Consider the following 19,938-nt stretch of genomic DNA (forward strand, 5'->3'; position numbering starts at 1 on the left):
GATAATTAATAAAACGCGTTACTGTTTAAAAAAAAAAAAAAAAAGTGTAACAAATAAATATGCGCAGTATGAAAATCATAGGGATAGTTAATCGTGATGATTCCATATTTAGAATGAAGATTTTTTCGGTGATCTCATTTTCCTTTTTGATCTCACCTGATAGTGTGTTACATAAATCAATATCTTTTTTTTAAAAAAAAATTTTAATAAAATATTAACTGTATTTCATATACACCATGACATATTTTATGATTTAAAATAAAGAAAATTTTTAATTTTATCTGTGGTAAAATTAACGGTATATCCATTATATATTCATGTGGCTTTGGTTTAATAAACAGGGCGGACATGCTTATTATCAGTTATCACTTTGCCGATCATTTACCGATCATATATATATTGATTATCACGTTTATTTTGAAGCTCCGAGCAAAATCATATTTGCTAGAAAAATTGTACTAATTGTTTTATTTGGTAGTTTAGGATACCCAAAATATAATATAAAATTATTGTGGCAAAAAAGGATAAAGTTAGCTTTGAGCCGAAATTTTTAATAATTATAGTATTAGCCAATCATATGCCGATCATCTGCTAATTTAACATCTAGCCTAGCGTTCCCCCAAAAAAAAGCACTGGTCACGTGTCCAAGTAAAAAATCATCACATCCGTCACACCCCTCAGTGTTTTCATTGTTTATATTTATCTGACTATCTGAGGGACTTAGTTTTTTTCGAGTCGAAAAAACTTATTCGTCACACCTTATCTGTCACCGCACTGTTCACGTGACAGTGCATAATTCCGCATAATGCCGGCCACCAGTGCTTTTTTTTGGGGGAACGCTAGGGTAGTTTATTTTGACTTTGAAGCTTCGGGCGAAGCCACAGATGTTTGGGCGAAACTTGAAACTTTTATAGTATATTATTTAGGTATTTAAAAAATCCATGGCTAAAATAAACATGAATAATTTTTGATAATCAAGAAGTTATCATTAAATACATGCTTGCAATTATTGTAAGATTAATATAAGGCTAATATTTGGTAAAATCTTTATTTATATACTATTAATAAATTAATTCATAAAATAGTTCATGAAGTAAATAAAATCAAAATTTTATACATTATTAGTAGAGTTTGTAAAAAAAAAATAAACTCAACGGAGATCTCAATTTTTGTGCATAATTGTGGTTTCATAGTTTAAAAAGATAACTGTCAGTTCAGAAGGGGATTATAAGTGCCACATGCGTTAGTTATGTTTGCATATATAGATTTTTGTTTTGTATGTATTTTGTATTTAGTATCGATACTCTATTGATGTCGTGCTAGAAAGTCCAGTGCTTTGTGCTAGTGCTTTGTGCATATGGTATGGTTCCACGTTACATGGTTTTTTTTTCACTAATAAAGGAGTAAAAAAAAAGTTAATATTTCGTTGCATAAAAATGAAAAAAAATAAAACATTTTCAAAGCTTATACCTTCAAAATGAGTACAGCCTTTGAAATGGGTCTCTTTGACCTACAAAAAAAATGAAAATGTTAGCAAAACGTTTTGTTAAAAAAAACCCCCTGAAAGAAAAAAATTTGAAGTTTTACCTTCAAAAATGGTAGTCTGCTTCGAAATGAAGTAAAACGGAGTTCTGGATCTAAAAAATAAAAACAAAAACATTAGCAAACGTTTTGCTAAAAAAATCAAAGAAAAAATTTGAAGATATTATACCTTCGAAGCTGGACCTAAAAAAAGAAACGTTTGTAAAACATTTCATTAAAATTTCACCTACCGAATTCTCACGTGCAAAAGAGCCAAAGAAATAACATGGTCTAAGAAAAAGAAATAAAAAGAGAATTTAGTAGTTGTTTAAAAAATGGAATAAAGAAATTAAAAAGACATGCAAAACTCAGCGAGATACCATGTTTAAAGAGTCAGGGAGCCGCCTAAAAAAGAAAAGGAAAGGGGAAGGGCAAGGGCAAGTGGAGTAAAGGGAAGGACAAAAGAGAGGGAAAGGGGAAGAATGAGAAGTAGGGAAAGGAAAATACAAGGAGGGAAAAGAGGAGGAATGAGAAGAGAAGGGGAAAAGAGAAGGAAGAACGAGAAGGAGGAAAGGAGATAATGAGAAGGGGAAGGTGTTATGTAATATAATTAATTTACAGACTGTAATTTATTATTAAGAAGGTTTTAAAAGAGTTTTTTGAACGTACTGTAACTCATTGAAGGTATAATTACTATTAAATTTATAATTTATTGAAATTATAAAAGAAAATGCTGGAAGAACGAGAAGGAGTGAAGGGGAAGAATGAGAGAAGAGGAAAGGGTAATATAACTTAAATTGAATTTAGCTTTAACTTTTGAATATAGTTTAAAATTTAACTTTCGATTGAAGAAAAAAAAATACAATTTAACATTTGTTCAAAATTATCACAAAAAAAAAAAATTCTTTTGTTTAAGAATATCACTTAACCATTCTTAGTAAACTAATATGCAATTATCAAAGGTCGGAGATAAAAATATAAAGCCACACAATATCGATAAATTTCTATATAGATATTTTCAATTAAAGAAATTAAAGGAAAAAAATCAATATATTTTAATTAAAAAAATTAAATAATAACGTAATTAATACATTTATTACAAAAACAATTCTATTGTTAACTATTTATAGTAAACTATTATGCTAATCGTTACGTGTTAAGAAAAATATCAATTAAAATAATACAACGTAATATTATTTAAGAAATTGGTTTGTTACATATAGAATTCACATGATTAGGACACTGAATTTATGATGATTACTAATTTTATCACAAAATTTACCACTTAAGCTACAGTTTATTGCTAGTTATATTATAAAATTAAATATAAAAATAAAATAAAATACAAATATATTATGAAAAGTTCTTTCCTAACTATTGCAAACTAAACAAAAAGAAACTTTAAATTTTCTAGTAGTTAAATCCACTTCTCCTAACTACCTATAAGTCTAGATTAATCCAAGTCTTCTAGTATCTAAAAACCTAAAAAACAAAAAAAAAGAAACATAAGAATGTCAATTAGGAGCCAAACTTCCCCTGTAATCATTCAAATCTCCAAGAGTTGGCATTTTTAAAGTTTGGAGTAAGAGTAACAGAACGACCCACAAAAAAGAAAAACATGCTGAAGCATTCCACAAAAAGAAACAATTTACAAAAAGAAACAACTCATGAAAAAAATTAACCCATGAAAAAGAATTGACCCACGAAAAGAATTGACCCACGAAAAGAAACAACCCACGTAAAAAGAATTGACCCACGAAAAAGAATTGACCCATGAAAAAGAATTAATCTACATAAAAATAATTGACTCACGTTAAAATAACTGACCCATGAAGAAGAACTCACAAAGAAAAATCAACCGACAAAAAAAAAGAATAAAATATAAAATAAAAGAATTTTAAAAAGCCTAAAAAAGGGGAATAAAAAATTTTTTTTTAAAAAGGAGGATAACAAAGTTAGGAAAAGGACAATGAGTAAAGTTAGAAAAAAATTTTTTTATAAATGGGGAGACAAATGAAAGGAAGAAAGAAGAAATTTTTTCTTTAAAAAAAAAAGGTAGCGAGTGGGAAATAAATATTTTTTAAAGGGGTGACGAAGCTAGAAAATAAAAAAAGAAAGGGGGAATAAAAAAAAGAGGATGACAAATAAAGAAAAAGAGTGTGACAAAATAAGAAAAATAAAGGAAAGAAAGGAAGATCAAAATCATATACTGTATAAAAAAAAAAGTATCACAAAAAAAAAACAATCACGTGATCGCGTATTATGATAGATAAAATTATTATCTAAAAAAGATTAAAATGAATTACGGTCTACGGGCGGTTTGATTGCAGCGTAGTTTAGGGTAGCGTTTGGCTGATTTAATATTAGTTCTTGTCTACCTTTCTGTAATCTTGATCACTTGAAATTTAAAAATAAAAAATAAAAATAAATTAAAAATGAATTACGTATTAAACATATGGAATTGTAACAGATTTTTTATAGGGTATTGAGGTCTATAAAAGTTTAGTCTATTTATATCTTATTAATTTTTACAAAATGATATTGTTTATAATTTATTAAAGTTAAATTGATTTTTAAAAAAAAATAATTAAATAATTAAAATTGTGATTCATCGTCAAGTAATATTTAATGCATCGAAAAAATATCTTGAATTGATTTTTTCGGCTAAATTTTGATGACAATTACCATCTATTTACCACTTATTCATCACCTATTTACCACCTATTTAATAGCATTCAATTTCACAAGATCGTTTGGTACCACATCGTCACATGTTAGATAATAGATCGTTGTGATTTGATGGCGATTTCTTAACTGCATGGTAACAAATCACGGGTTTCTGCAAAAATGTAATGATATGTTTATTATTATCCACCATATTCTAGATAAATTTATCTAAAACCTAAAGATTATTTTAAAGTTTAATAAGATTCTTTTGAGTTAAACAATTTTTTTCTTGCGGTTATTTGAAATTTTTTTTTTTAGAAAAAATATTAATACTCGAAAGTCCTATATATATAAATCATAGATTTTTTAATTTAGATAACTTTTACCTACTTATTAGACAATAGACATTAAAATTACTACTGCCAACAAAAAAGATCATGAATACTGCGCCTCATCCAGCGGATTAATCTTTTTCTCAATAGCGACAATCTTGACAAAAATATTGATTTAAATACTGATCTTTCATAATTAGGTAAAACTCTAGTTATTTTACAAACTAATATTCTAAATAAATTTGCTCAAAAATATATTAAGAACTTTCTAATCTTCCGTAATTAAATTGTGATTTTCTATCAATTATTTTAAAATTCCCTAATCTTCCTTTAATCATATAACGTATGGAGTTTACATTGAATCCATTCAAAATCTTCAGTTCCAAGATTATTAGTGTTATAATTTTTGATTACCCCTTTTGTTTTATATTTTTGTAAAAGATCTTCTAATTTTAGCTGATGTTGCTTCTGCTCCACGTTTAACATAACTCCCGATGAAAAGATTTGCAATAACATAGAACTTCTATCTTTCCAATTGTCAAGAAATAATTTTAAAGATTCCAAATTAATATTCAAATAAGAATTAAAAATAGAATATATAAATTTAAATTTAAATAAACTAATTGGTGTGGACCTCGTCAATATTTCAAATAAGATTTTCCAATTAATTTGATAATCATGTACACAGAAAATTTCTAATCCATTTAAAATTTGACAATTAATTAATAAATTTTCAAATTCTGAAAAATTCTCACTAAATAATGATAATTTAAGATAATTAAGGTTTGGACAATTTTGATAAATTGCATGGATAAGTCTTCCTTCATCATAATCACTTTGACCATAGATAATACTTATTTCAATAAGATTTCCTATTGTATTTTCAATTAGACTTGCCAAAATTTTAGATGGGACGTAATGAGCTTTTAGATATTTTAAGTGAGGTAAAGATATCTTTTCCAAATGATTCAAATGATTCCAATTTTTCTGGCGAAAAGCGTGTATTTCTAAACTTATTAAATTTACAAGATGTGAAAATAAATTTGTGACAGGTTTCCAGTCTATTTTCAAATATTGAATAGTATCGGCACACTTAATTAGTGCCTCTTCAAGTGGTCTGACAATATATTCCTTAAGAGTAACCAGATATTGATTGTTGAATATAACTTCATTTAAGTTTTTTTGACCTTCAATTAATTTAGTGATACCACAATTATGAGTACTAAAATATAAAATATCAAAATTCAATTTTTTAATTGACGTATTTAATATAGCCAATCTTCCTGCTAAGATGCTGCTGTTTTGAGTAGAAGTACAACGAAGGTAACCAAGTTCTGAGAAACAAAGTTCAGTACCCGAAGTAAAGTTATAGCGGGAATAATTGCAAAGAAAATAAAATTTTGTATTCCTATTAAATATATTCATGATTTCTAATCCTATAATAGAAATTTTGGATTGATTAATATTTGTATCAGTTACAAAAGTTTCTATCATTTTTTCCAATACAGATAAATTTAAATATCTCCAAAAACTAATATAATTTAATAAAGGTTGTTGATATGTATTTATAAGTTCAATCCCTTGATTCCTCAAATTAACTCTTGATTCTTCTGATAAATATGAAAGTATTACATTAATTATAATGATATGTGCTTTTTCTTTTAAGTGAAATCGAAAAGGATTCTTCCATAAAATTGGTACAGTCATTTCATACCAAGTCCTGTCAACTAAAAGACATGAATAAAGTGTATTTCTCATATCATATAATTCTTTTAATATTAGGGATATTACATCTTTGTTAAGTTTCGACATTTTTTAATCTTTTAAAAGGAAGAAAATTTCTTCTTTATTACCCCTTTTTTAATTTATATATATCAGATATGGCGTAAAGGAGTGTAACAAATAAATATGCGCAGTATGAAAATCATAGGGATATTTAGTCGTGATAATTCCATATTTAGAATAAAGATTTTTTCGGTGATCTCACTTTCCTTTTTGATCTCACCCGATAGTGTGTTACATAAATCAATTGCAAATTTTTTTTTTTTTTTTTTTTTTTTAAGAAAAAATTAAAAATTTTAATAAAATATTAACTGTATTTCATATACACCTTGACATATTTTATGATTTAAAATAAAGAAAATTTTTAATTTTATCTGTGGTAAAATTAACGGTATATACATTATATATTCATGTGGCTTTGGTTTAATATTGAACTTAACGTAACCGTAACTCGCTTCGCTCGCAGGAAATCAATTTACAGTATTAAAAATAAAAAATTTTATTATAAGGTAAAAAATTTTGATGCATGATGATTGGCAATAATTTAATTTTCTTGTTTCCTATTACAGGTCAGAATCATAAAAAACAAAAAATACATATAAATATTAAAATACTAATACTATCATAATAATTATAAAAATTTCCAATCATTTAAAAAAATTCCTAAAATAGTATATATAATTAACAACACTTTTTTTTATTTGTTCCATTCAAATTCTTTAAAACCAAATCCATCAATATTATAATCTTTAATTATACTTTTTACTTTATATTCTTGTAATAATTCTTTTAATCTTTGCCTTAGAACATGTTGTTGTTGTTGTTGTCTTCTAGGCCTGAGAGTTAAAAATCTTATTGCAGTTGTTATATGTAATAACATAGAATGTCTATCATTCCAATTATCAAGAAATAATTTTAAATGTTTCAAATTATCTTCCCAAATATCAAAATAAGCAGTAAATTTAAATTTAAATAAACTAATAGATGAAAATTTCAATAGTTCAAGTAAATTATCCCAATCAATAGTATAACCTATAATTTCTAATCCAATTAAAAATTGACAATTAATTAATAAATTTTTAAATTCTAAAAATTCATTATTTGATAATTTTAATTTAAGATAATTAAGATTTGGACAATTTTGATAAATTTTTCGAATAAGTTTTCCATCATCTTCAATTCGATAAAGAATAATAATTTCAATAAGATAACCTTTTGTATTTTCAATTAAATTTTCTAAAACAATTGGTGGAATATTTTGAGCTTTTAAAAATTTTAAACAAGGTAAAGATACATTAATTAAATGATTCCAATCTGAGTCGCAAGTAGATTTTATTTCTAATCTTACTAAATTTACAAGATATGAAAGAAATTTTGTAACAGGACTCCAACTTATTTTCAAATATTGAACAGTATCTGCACATTTGATTATCGATTCTTCAAGTGCTTTACGATATGGTTTATTCCTTGGCATTGTTGAGACGAAATTGATTCCTTTTAGATTTTTTTGAACTTCAATTAATTTAACTATTCCATGACTAATGGTATCATTGTACTTATAATTAAAACCCAATACTTTAATTGAAGTACTTATTATAGCCAATCTTTCCAAAATATTACTATTGATATCATTATAATCACAACCAAGGTATTCAATTTCTGAAAAGCAATGTTCATCCCCTGAAATATGACAAAAATTTGTTTTTGGAATAAAAAGTGAAACAAATTTTGTTTCACTATTAATAAATAATTTCATTATTTCAATTCCTATAATAGATTTTTTAGATATTTCAAAATTTTTTATAAAAATATTCATTATATATTCTAAAAAATGTAAATTTAAATGCCTCCAAAAACTAATATAATTAAATAAAGGTCTTTGATACTTTTCATAAAAAAAATCAATTTCTTTATTTTTCAAATTATTTCTTGATTCTTCTGATAAATGTGAAATTATTACATTAAATAAAATTTTACGTGCATTATCGGTTAGACGACATTGTTTAGAAGGGTTCTTCCATAAAGTTGGTACCGTCAGTTTACACCAAGTTCTACTAACTAAAAGACATGAATATAAAGATTTAACATCATCTTGTAATTCTTCCAATATTAATATAATTATATCATTGCATAGTCTTGACATTATTTCTACGACAATTTTTAAAAGGAAAGAAAGTTTGACGGATGGCGTAAAAATGTGGTATGACTATGGCTATCAATTATTTATTTAATTAAAGTATCTAATTTGATTTAAACAAATTAAGTAAAGTCTAGTTTGATTGTGATCTACATATATTGTTAACCGGATTGGGTATTTGCTGCGCTTTTTATGTATTCTTTTACTAACTTTTTAGAAATTAGTAACTGTTATTCTTCGCTTTTATTTGAAATAAAAAAAAAAATAAAAATATGTCACGACGTCACGCATATCTCATAGTTGTTTTCGGACTATTATAAGGTTAAGATTAATCTAGATTAATCTATAAATTATATTTTAATTATGATGTTGTGTATTACGTGATACAAAAATTATTTATATAACTATTATTTTTATTTATTTAACATACTCTGTGGGGAAAATACCATTCAATATTGTCGTATTATCGAAAAAAAAACATATTTTATGATTATTTTGGTCGGAAAGATGTAAAATAATATTTATATAATTATGTGACATATTTGTTGAATGTATTATTATATATTTATTATAAAAAATATTTTAATATATTATTTACGAATAAAATTTTACATCAAAGTCGATAAAACAAAGGCAAATCACATGACGATCAGAGGTAATTTTCTAAACTTATACTACTAAACTTATAGAAAATACACCCATTCGTACAGCTGTTAATAAAAAATTCGAAAGTCACTTTTACCTCTTTATATTTCGGAAAGAAAATGATTTTTATAATGTAATAATAATAAAACTTGTCTTTATTAACAGAAAAATAACAAATATGGACATGAGTAAACATCAAAATACTACTGGTGTTATTACGATAAGTTAACAACAGATGAACTAAATACAATATATTTTAAAACATATGAAAGTATTTAGAATAAGTTAAATGATACTTCTCCAAAAGGAGTACTTAAACCCATTTCCCTACCAAGTTTAAAACCAACACCCACAACCTTAGCCTCTATACCATTAGGGCCAATTGATCCTCCCGTGTCAGCATTGAGTCCAATTCTTGATTTAAAGCCTCCTGATTCACAATTTACCAAATCAACACCCACTTCAAGCTTAGCTTTGACGCCATCAGTAGCATTTGCCGCAGCTTTTGCTCCAACTCCTGTACTTAAAACTTTAAGATCTGTATTTCCATCACAGTATCTGTATACTGAACTACCAATCTTTACTTCTGAGGACATCTCGATATATTATAATATATTTGAAGTTTGGATTATTTTAGATTTTTTTTTCTTTAAGAGTGAAATATGTTTTTGAAGTTTTTAGTCTGAAAGGGTTCGTATTTGATATGCCTTTATATTAAAAAAATTTTCTCTCATCGATCAATTAGGTTGATCCATTTACAATCCAATTTAGAATAATAGAACACGTTTTAATAAATTTTAAGAATCATTTAAGACCCGATTTGGTACGTCAGAAGAGTAAAGCCATTTAATGATAAATTTTGAAAAAAATATATCGTTAACGTAAAACGTGTTCTATACCGTTTTTTCTTAAAAATTTTATACAAATAAAACCTTCTATGAATTTAAGTGTTTAAGAACATATACGGCTTGTTTTGGAAAGCCTTACATTTGCGAATTTCTTAACCATTCACAGCTTATTTTGGAATAAGTTACGACTATTAATTTCACAAAATCTTCGTGAGAAGAAAAATTATAGCTAAATAACCTGTTACTTTCCAAGTAAAAAAATATTCCTGTTATTGCACGTCAAGATTTGAGATGAATTTATATTCTTTAGTAATAAAGTGAAATATCTTTAAAATAATCATGTGTTTTATCCATATCATTATGTTCCAGACTTACGATAGTTTCCATTCCTCAATAATCATATTTTACTATGGCTGAATCATTTATATTCTTTTTAATTTATATTTTATATGCCTGAGCACCTTTATGTACCGATCGCTTATATACCGATAATGATAAATTTTTTATGTCCCGTTTCACAATTAATAAAAAAACTTCATTGTACCGATATTATATATAGTTTCACGATGTAACATGTACCGATACTTTTCTTTGTCCTTTTATAATTCTTTTTTTTTTAACGAAGTCAAATTATTACTTTCAGTATTTAGAAATAAAGAAAAATTACAAAAAAGGAAATGATCTACATTATATAACATTTAGTAAAAGAATACGATCGAACTACACTAACTCGCTTAGGGCAATTGATATTTATTACGTAATATAAGTTTCCTGTATGTAAGATATAGTGTAACCAATTAAATTAAAATATTGAGATCACATGATTGTTCATTAAGTATAACGTAAGATTTTTGCTAATATCACTGCCCTTACCACCGATAAATATTTACCCCGTATTACATTTCATTTATTTTTGTAAAACGTCTCCCGGTTTTTATGAAGACACAATATTTAAGTCATAAGAAACTATTATAAATAGATTTGCATACTTTCACCTGCGGGAATGTTAACTAAAATGACTTTTTTTTTTTGACGTTAACTTATTTTAAATTAGAAGTTTTAACCGTTTATTATCTGTTATATGCAAATAAAAAAAATTATCTGATTCAGATTCGGTTAATAAGCGTTTATCGCGTTATAAAATATAGTTCAAATATTTATTTATATGAAATGTTTTCTTATTTTTTCATTATTGTTCAGGAATATGGGGGAATGACCAAGCTAAAAAAAAAAACTTTAATTTGAATTTTAATTTATTTATTTTATTTATTTATTTAGTTCTAGAGTAATTACAAAAAGTAATTTGAATTTTTAATACTATTAAAAACATTTTTTATTCAAATTTTAATTAACACGTGATATTTAAATAATCAAAAATATGCAATTTAAACCGAATTGATGTTTCACAATTTAATCGATTGTCTCCTCTTCGTTTTTCTTCGATTTGTCATGAAATGTGCTTTTTCAAATTTTTCGATATGAGCAAATAATCTTCTAGGCTGTTTTCTCTATTAAATTATTCTTATGGTGTTATATAAAATAAATGTATTTTCCATCTTATAATCTCATTCATATAAATTTATGATATAAATCACAAAATCCTTTAGCAGCTAATACAGAATGGGTGCAGTATTTATATAGAGAGAAAATTGAATTTTTACCCTTTTATATTATAAATATTAATATTATTCTACTTCTGCTCCATATTAAATTTAACGATTAAATAAACGTAATTTCAATCTAGTAAACGTAATTTAAAATTTTTGATAATGTATACCAAGTGAAGTTAAAAAGATTACGCTAATAAAGCCTTGAATAAGGATAGAAACAATACAAACTTCGCATCAATAACTAAAACGTGTTCCTTGGACAATTTTCTCGTAAATTAGTATATCTTCCCGTATTGTATAATTATCATTGAACAGCTGTTCTAGAGGATCTATGTCTACAAAACAATTGATTAATGAGTTTTTAAGAGAGCAAGGGTAGTAAAAAAGAATTGCCCAAAGTTGAACCTGTTTCCTGGTCATCTTTTATTAGGGGTGTTAAAATATCATCCGAAAAGCAGTTCGGTTAACACCCCTAACCGTGTTATCCTGCAGCCGCCGATGATAATGCTTATACTGTAACTATTTACGTTTAGCGTGACATGTTCTTCACCCTAATTATCTTTACCATCATCAACCTGATTATCTTCTTCAGGCACCTGTTCATCATGCTCTTCTAAAAATGTTATAATATAGTTTATATCATATACAAAAAAAATGTATTTCTATACACTTCTAGACCCTAGACACAAAGAATGAACTTCTACCTTGATCCAGTAATTCTTAACGCGTTAATACTCCTGTTAATTCTTGCTTCAAGACCGAATGAGGTGAATCTATAATGATGTGAGTATAATCTTCAAGAGGTCGACCCAAATCTCCTCCCCAGAATCCATTTAATTCTCCTGCTGCTGTGAATTTGTCAGGTTATCGCCTCAGCAAGAATGAGATTTATAATAGCATCCTCCGGTTCGTTGGGCATCTCAGTTTTCCATAGGACTATATCTTACCAGTATCTTACCCTATGAGGAAGTTAACATCATTCCCAGTATTCACTCGAATGACATTCTTTCCCGGTCTTGTATGAAGATGGCAAGACAACTCAATGTTCTGTACTTGTTACCCATAATTAATAAAAGCTACATAGTTATATTCTGATTTTCAAAACTTCCACTTTCCAAGTTAGTCACTACAGTTAATATTATAGAGAATCATATCCCTTTTGGTACTTTCATAAGAAATAAAGTTTGTAGATCTTAACAATTGCAAAGTTTTCACGGACCTACAACACTTTATTCTGCTGGATGACCTTGAAGCACTTATTTGTTTTTATTCCAGAAAACGTCTAGTATTTCTTCAAAAAATCTTCTTTGTTCACATATGTAAGATAAAACTAATACCAAAAAAAGATTGCCAACTTGCTGCTGCAAGAAGCTAGCACAGATATTTGTGAATAATGTTATGTACAGACCGGGTGAGAGGCGATAATTTATATGAAAAGAGTATGTCCAAAGATTGTTGACATTTCTGTTGAATATTGAGAATGATTTCTTTGTCCTTATAACTTATGCGAAATTCTTTTGTATTCCATCAAGAATTATTTCAGTGATCACGATTTTTCTAGGAAATTAAGGTTTAAGTCATGCGAAAACTGAAGCAAACAGCAAACTACAAACACGATATCAGAAAAACATGCAAGTATCGTCACAATCACCGTACTTCCAAAATTTTCATATATGATATATTGATTCCCGGAAACATGTGTTGTGTTATATTATGTACCTAAAATACAATATTCTTACAAAGAAGAAATATGTGACGTTGATTATGTTGAAGCTATACAACTTATATAGGTTACACAGAATTTTCATATTCAGACTCAAAGGCTGCAAAATACATTTTTCTACACATCAACGAATATAATATTGGAAGCTGCTGGTAACTTATTCAAAATCACAATTTAGAAATGTTTATGTCATGTTGAATTATTAAGATATAGACATATTATTTGTTCCCATACCCTGATTTGAAATGAAGCATTCAACAATAGACTTTATTTATGCCATACATAAGCCTTACTGTCATTAATATAATATATAGTCTCTATTCTCATGAATTACGAAATACTATATAAGACTATATTGTCCCGTGTTGTTTTTTGAATCTGTATTCTGTAAAACTAATCTCATTTGATATCATGACCAGATTACCAGATTATCAACATTTTACGGTAAAAGCGATGTGAGATTGTTATTGATGAGTCACATGAGTCACAATTAGAGATCTAGATTTTACCGATCTATAGATGATAAAAGTAGCTTCACATGATAATAGATAGATAGTATCCTATAATTATTAATAAAGACTGATATTTTACCAATTGTTCTCTATGTACTTTTGTTGTAGTACTGACAGACAATTCCAGAAATATATTTTGTAATAAAATCTTTTAATTTACCCTATATTTTATTTTTGTTTATACAAACTATTCCAGTTAAGATAACAACATGTGAACTATAAGGGAGTAAATCATATTAATCATGCATTATAAGCCACAATTATACATTATTAGTCATCATTAAGCTAACTCATATTATTAGATTAGATGTAATAAATGTGACTCATACAAGATCTTGATTTTTTTTATGAATCATAATAAATTATTATTAGTCACATAAGATTTTAAAAGTATATATATACCCTTAAATTTTCTCAAGGAAAAATCAAATTTTCAAATTTTTCAATCAAATATTAAATCCAAATTTTCTATCAAATATTTTTCAAACACAAGTTTCAATCAAATATTAAATCTGAATTATCTATACAAATATTTTTTCAAACAAGTTTCAAAAATGTCTTATCAATTGTGTCCTAACTTTATCAATACTGTTCTCAATGAAATTCCCCTCAACAAATGCTACCATCAACCAACTGAATCAACCTTCCAATATCTACCATCATTTGCCATATATATTTACATTCTTTTTATTATTTTACTCATGTCTACTGATATTATCAAGCATATAATTATCCTAATTCTTCTTTCATTAAAACTCTCTTGTGCTGTTACAACCTTCCTTCTTACCCGACTTCTTTCATTTCCCAATGTATTACATTCTTTTGAACATTTATTATTCTCTCTATTATTATCACTTCTTCTTTATTTATTATCTATATTATTATCAATCCTTCTCCATTTTCTTTATTTTCTCAATTGCATAATTTATATTCTTCTTTTTTCTTATCTATTTTGTAAATACTTTTCTACTTTAATCCCACAGTAGTTTAGTCATCTTTTTCTTCTATTATTTTCAATTGACATATTTTTCAAAATTATCTTATATTATGTAGCTAGGTCCATTGCTTACCAAATATAGCATGGAGACATAATCTTTACCCTTTGGTCAACTTGGGATTACTTGGCCATTCTTAGATAGATAATTTTTACAAGGGGATCGTTTGCATCGCCCTTAATTGGTGTCAGAGAGATCCTTTGTCTTGTAAAAATTTACCCTTTCTTGATCATTTGACCATTCTTAGATAGATAAATTTTACAAGGGGATCGTTTGCATCGCCCTTAATTGGTGTCAGAGAGATCCTTTGTCTTGTAAACATTTATCTTTCTTTGGTCATTTGATCTATCTCATGTGATTTCATTCTTCACATGTGATACCCTTTATTTTATTCTTTTGTTGAGTTCTTTCCTTAATAACTTATTAACTCAACAATTATCCATCACCGTTGGTTCCACAATTTCTGTGTCCAAGTTCAATTCTTGGAGGTGATTTTCTTACTTGCTAATTAGTTTATTTTCAGTTTTCCATTGGGTTTGGTATAGTGTCTTCCTGTTTGTTAATTTATTTCTCTATTCATTGTAATCCAGCGTGTTGTGAAACAATTTGCTTTGCCACATGTATGTAGTATTTTTTTGCGCAATTAATTTTTATTTTTTTTATTTTAACATGATGACAGAATGAAGGTACAACATCATGTATCACTCTAAAATAAATAAATGTCAAAAGTGATGGTTTTGAGGTTGACATTGAAGGTAAGATTATTGTTGTCTTAATTATTATAATTTAATTCAAAAATGCGACAATCAACATATTTATTGAAACATATGATCGTTACTTTTATTTGCTTTTCTTAATTCAATATATTCTGTCTTTTAACCTTCCCATGCACACTCTTAAAAATAATTGGGTTTTAAAACAAAAATCGAATTTAGTTAATATGAAAAACATTATACTGCATGATTATAATATCGAAAAAAATCATAAAATTATAAAGGTATCAAACAACCATTGACGTTCAAATAAAATCTTTTTATTTTTGTCAAATTCAATGAAATTATAGTATTCAACACAGGTCAAAAAGTGAAAAATCAGGCATCAATCAGTCACCAATCAGTCACCAATCAGGCACCAATCAGCTACCTGATTGGTGACCGATTCCTGATTTTTCACTTTTTGACCTGTGCAACAATAGTTGCATTCCTGATTTCCAAGCACCCAGTCACATGTCAAATGACTAAAAACAGGCAAAAAAAATGGCTAGAATTGCATAAACTATTCGCAAATTTATATCAACTATTTACAAATAGTATAGGTTAATTCGCAAATAGCCAAAAACAGCCAAGAATAGCCAAGAATAGCCAAGAATAGCCAAGAATAGCCACTGCTTTTCACGCCATTTTTTTTGCCGATTTTTAGCATTTTGACCTGTGAGTCCCAGCTCAAACATAGATTGTTGTGGAATTCTATAATGATTAAACAGTATTTACCATGGTTACTTTTGGTATTTGATACCATGTAATAGTTATTGAGTTTAACCCAGGTAAATATTTTATAAAGAGTACCCAAATACCCATCCGCTGTACATGAAGTTTTTATTGGGCCATAATTAATAGAAAGTATTTTTTTTTTTAGATCATTTTTTGCGTTGCCCTTGAGACACCACTACCTGCCTCATTTTATATAGCGAACTGACTCCTTTATCATAGCTCAAAAATACAATAAAAGCTTTCCTTTGATTTTTTATTTTTTAAACATGTGTGCTTTCGTGTATATGTTCTCTGTTCTCATAATGTTTTTTTTATTATATACTGGAGGATAAAAAATAAATACAAAGGTTCAGATCAGCGCCCGGCCGCCCGTACATGTAAAAATAAATACAACTCCTATAGAGCGCTTCATAGAAGACAATGATAATGAAAACTCTAACAATACTGATAGTGAAATTCTACTAACAACAATGATAATGAAAATTCTAACAACATTGATGACTTTGAACAAAATTTAAACACCAATTTTGTAGAAGATAATTATGAAGATCAAAAAATTTACACTTTTTTTTTTGTTTCTTTTAATGAAAAATGTCAGGTTTGATGTTTTTTCATTAAAAAAAGTTCTTTTAGAGGGTACTGTTTTTTATTAACTAAAAGCAGTAGTGCAAATCATTATGTAATCCTTTTAAAAAGTGGCTGGTATATTTGTATATGTTTACAGCTTGTTAATAGTGGGTGATATGTAGACATTATTTTAAAGTGATGATGGATAGTAATAATGCTAAATTTCTAATCTCGTTAATCCCTAGAAGATGGTATAAGGAAAATCTTTAAGATGATGAACAAAGTTTTATCAACTCTGACAACATAATGCTTGGAAATGGTGTAGTAGAAGCAGATGGACCTGAAGAATTTGTAATCAGATTTAATCAAGATAAACCTTCATTTTCTCAACAACATCATGATAATTACACTCAAAAGTGATATGAAAAAAGAATGAGTATGCATCAATTATTGATCTAGCAAAAGCATCAGCCACTCTATTGAAATTGGAGATCTTAAAAAAATTCTATCAGATTATCATGATGAGTTATTATAAATTAAAGAACAACAACAAGCTCATATTAGAACATATTGCAAAGGAAAACCTTCTGCTATTAAAATCAGCCACCAAAATAAATAAGAGATTTAATAAGAAAATAGTGAAAATACTACATATGTGGAAAATGTAATAAAATGGTCATAATGCCAGAACATGTAAAATTAGTGTAATCATTATAATACAACAGATATATATTTTTTGATTCTTTAATTGCTAAATAAAATGTCTTTTATTTTTTTTAAAGCATTAAAATAAAACATTTTAAGTATTTGTAAATTGATCAGTAATACACTAAAAATAAAAGTTTTACTGTATTTTTGTCCAATCAAAATGTGTATTAGATTCTATATGATGTAATGGGGTTATGGATAAATTTTTCAATTTAATTATAAAAATATTTAAATTTTTTCATATGAATAATTATATGTTATTTCTTCAACAGATTTCCATAAAATACGTCAAAATCCAATTACTAATATAACAAATCCTTTTAATTTATTATTAGGATTTGATTTAGTTATTTTAATTCTTTTATCAAATATTCCTGAACTATAATAATCATTTGGTTTTCCTTTTGAAATAATATTCATATATGATTTCAATTGTTTAATTCCATTATTTAATACTTCTTCTATAGTTACTTTTTTAGTTTCATTATGTTCTTTTGACCAATATTCATATGATCTTTTTAAGAGAATTTTTTCATCTTCTTTTTCAATAATTTTATCTAAATTTTCTAAATCATTTGTATTAAACTTCTTTTTTTTAATTAATCCAACTAATGAAATATATTTTAATTCTAAACTAACATTATTATTTCCTATTCCTTTTAAGATAAAAATATCTGAATATCCAAATTGGCCAAATCCTTTTAATTTTGTACCATCCATTACTAATGATAATTCAGGAATACGATATTTTAATGGTAAAAGATTTTCAACAATTGCCTGAAGAACAGGTTCATTTGCAGAAGATAATGATATTTGTGATCTTGTTAATAAAAATGTTTTTAAAAGTTCAATAAAAGGTAAAATATTATTTGCAATAAGATTTTCATATGCTGAAGCGATAAGAAGAGCATCATTCACAACTTGTCTATATACTAATTTATCTTTATTTTGTTCTAAAATTCGAATTTGTTTTGTTATAAGTTCTAAAAATAATTATAAAAGTTAATAAATAATATAAATATAAAAAAAAAAATAATAAAAATATTATAATTTACCAGAAGATGAATCAGTATCATTATTTCATGTTCTTTTTAAATTTCCTTTTTGTTTAACTTGAAAATCAATTTTTTCAGTCCAAATCTTATTAAAAGTTGATTCCAATTCTTCTCCTAAAATATGCATTTCACTTCCTATATCATTATATATATAACAATTGCGAAATATAAGACGAATATCTTTTTCAAATCCTTCAATACTTGCATATTGATTATTTTCTAATTTTGAAATTATTGTAAATAAATCCATTGAATTTTTTATATTCTCATTTGAAATTTCATAAAATGGATGAATATTAGATTTAATATCAAGTTCTTGAAAAATATCATAACAAAAGTCAATAAGTTGAGAATTTTTAGAATTATTTTCAGTAGAAATAGAATGAATTTTAATAGGAATTTTGATTTTTTTTTGAATGAGATGAATTAGAAATAGATTGATTTTTAATAGGAATAAAGTAATCATAATCAGTATTTTCAATAATTTGTTGTGAATAAGAAGAATTAGCAGATACTATGTTTTTCTTTTTTATTATATTTTTCAACATTCTTTTTTGAATGGGATGAATTAGAAATGTGTGAACAAGATGAATCAGCAAAATCAGCAAGCACTATGTTTTCTTTTTCATTATTTTCTTCAATAAATACTTGATTTTTTTTATATTCTTTAATAATTTCTTGGCAAAATATTTTTAATGTTTTTGCATATCGAAATCGTTCTGCAATTACCTATTATTAGAAACAGTTTATTAGTAGTGTGTTAAAATTTATTTAGTAATATAAAAAGGTACATAGCCAATTCCTTCTCCAGAATTAGCAGACTTATATCAACTACAAAGTTAGGACACCTGAACCGAGAAGCTTGGAGTGGTTACCACGACTTGTCAAATCCAGTAAATTCCCTAAGTTAAGTTCTGATTAACTCTAGGGGTTACCCTAACTTTGCAAAATAAAAAAAAAACACACCTTATCTTTTAAATCAGGAAAATCTTTTTTAAGGAAATCTTTTTTTTCTCTCAAAAAACGAACAGCCCAAAGATTATCAAGATTTTTCCAATTATCTAAATTTGAAGTAGTATCAATTGAAGCAATAATAATATCACGGTGATTTGTTAAGAACCTCCAATATGATTTTGTTGTCCTATTGTTATCTGATAAATAAGAGATAAGAGCTAAAAAGATTGAAAGAATTGGGTTAATTATTAATACTACAATCTACAAGTTAAAATGCAGTTCACAAGATTTACCATTTTGACCAATGAAATCTTCAGATGTGGTCATGTTTGAAATTGATAAAGATAATTCAGAGTTTAATAATTTAATAAAAAAAATTGATAAAGATAATT

General features: G+C 26.4%; 5 protein-coding genes across 5 annotated transcripts; all 5 read right to left on the reverse strand.

The window, feature by feature from the left end:
- Window positions 1-1,291: 1,291 nt before the first annotated feature.
- OCT59_027099 (uncharacterized protein) lies at window positions 1,292-1,904 on the reverse strand (the record flags this gene model as incomplete). The annotated part of the gene is made up of 6 exons (XM_066136716.1): window positions 1,292-1,392; window positions 1,471-1,510; window positions 1,588-1,637; window positions 1,712-1,725; window positions 1,784-1,812; window positions 1,902-1,904. 6 exons carry the CDS (start codon window positions 1,902-1,904, stop codon window positions 1,292-1,294), a joined length of 237 nt encoding a protein of 78 aa, XP_065993178.1.
- A 2,946-nt stretch (window positions 1,905-4,850) lies between these two features.
- OCT59_027100 (uncharacterized protein) lies at window positions 4,851-6,332 on the reverse strand (the record flags this gene model as incomplete). Its single annotated transcript, XM_025328652.1, has 1 exon — window positions 4,851-6,332. The coding sequence occupies one exon, from the start codon at window positions 6,330-6,332 to the stop codon at window positions 4,851-4,853; it is 1,482 nt and encodes a 493-aa protein (XP_025165633.1).
- Window positions 6,333-6,999: 667 nt separating this feature from the next.
- Window positions 7,000-8,445, reverse strand: OCT59_027101 (uncharacterized protein; the record flags this gene model as incomplete). The annotated part of the gene is made up of 1 exon (XM_025332898.2): window positions 7,000-8,445. The coding sequence occupies one exon, from the start codon at window positions 8,443-8,445 to the stop codon at window positions 7,000-7,002; it is 1,446 nt and encodes a 481-aa protein (XP_025165632.1).
- Window positions 8,446-8,963: 518 nt separating this feature from the next.
- Window positions 8,964-9,768, reverse strand: OCT59_027102 (uncharacterized protein). The gene has a single exon (XM_025328651.2). It carries the CDS (start codon window positions 9,678-9,680, stop codon window positions 9,360-9,362), a length of 321 nt encoding a protein of 106 aa, XP_025165631.1. The 5' UTR covers window positions 9,681-9,768; the 3' UTR covers window positions 8,964-9,359.
- An 8,057-nt stretch (window positions 9,769-17,825) lies between these two features.
- On the reverse strand, window positions 17,826-19,873 carry OCT59_027103 (uncharacterized protein; the record flags this gene model as incomplete). The annotated part of the gene is made up of 5 exons (XM_066136717.1): window positions 17,826-18,520; window positions 18,794-18,907; window positions 19,108-19,321; window positions 19,559-19,764; window positions 19,840-19,873. 5 exons carry the CDS (start codon window positions 19,871-19,873, stop codon window positions 17,826-17,828), a joined length of 1,263 nt encoding a protein of 420 aa, XP_065993179.1.
- Between the last annotated feature and the right edge of the window lie 65 nt (window positions 19,874-19,938).

The sequence above is a fragment of the Rhizophagus irregularis genome, chromosome 7 (assembly GCF_026210795.1).
Source record: "Rhizophagus irregularis chromosome 7, complete sequence".
Taxonomy (NCBI): Eukaryota; Fungi; Glomeromycota; class Glomeromycetes; order Glomerales; family Glomeraceae; genus Rhizophagus; species Rhizophagus irregularis.

Excerpts from the sequence above, each read along its gene's own strand:
- OCT59_027102 (XM_025328651.2), bottom strand. The coding sequence starts at position 9,680 with ATGTCCTCAGAAGTAAAGATTGGTAGTTCAGTATACAGATACTGTGAT.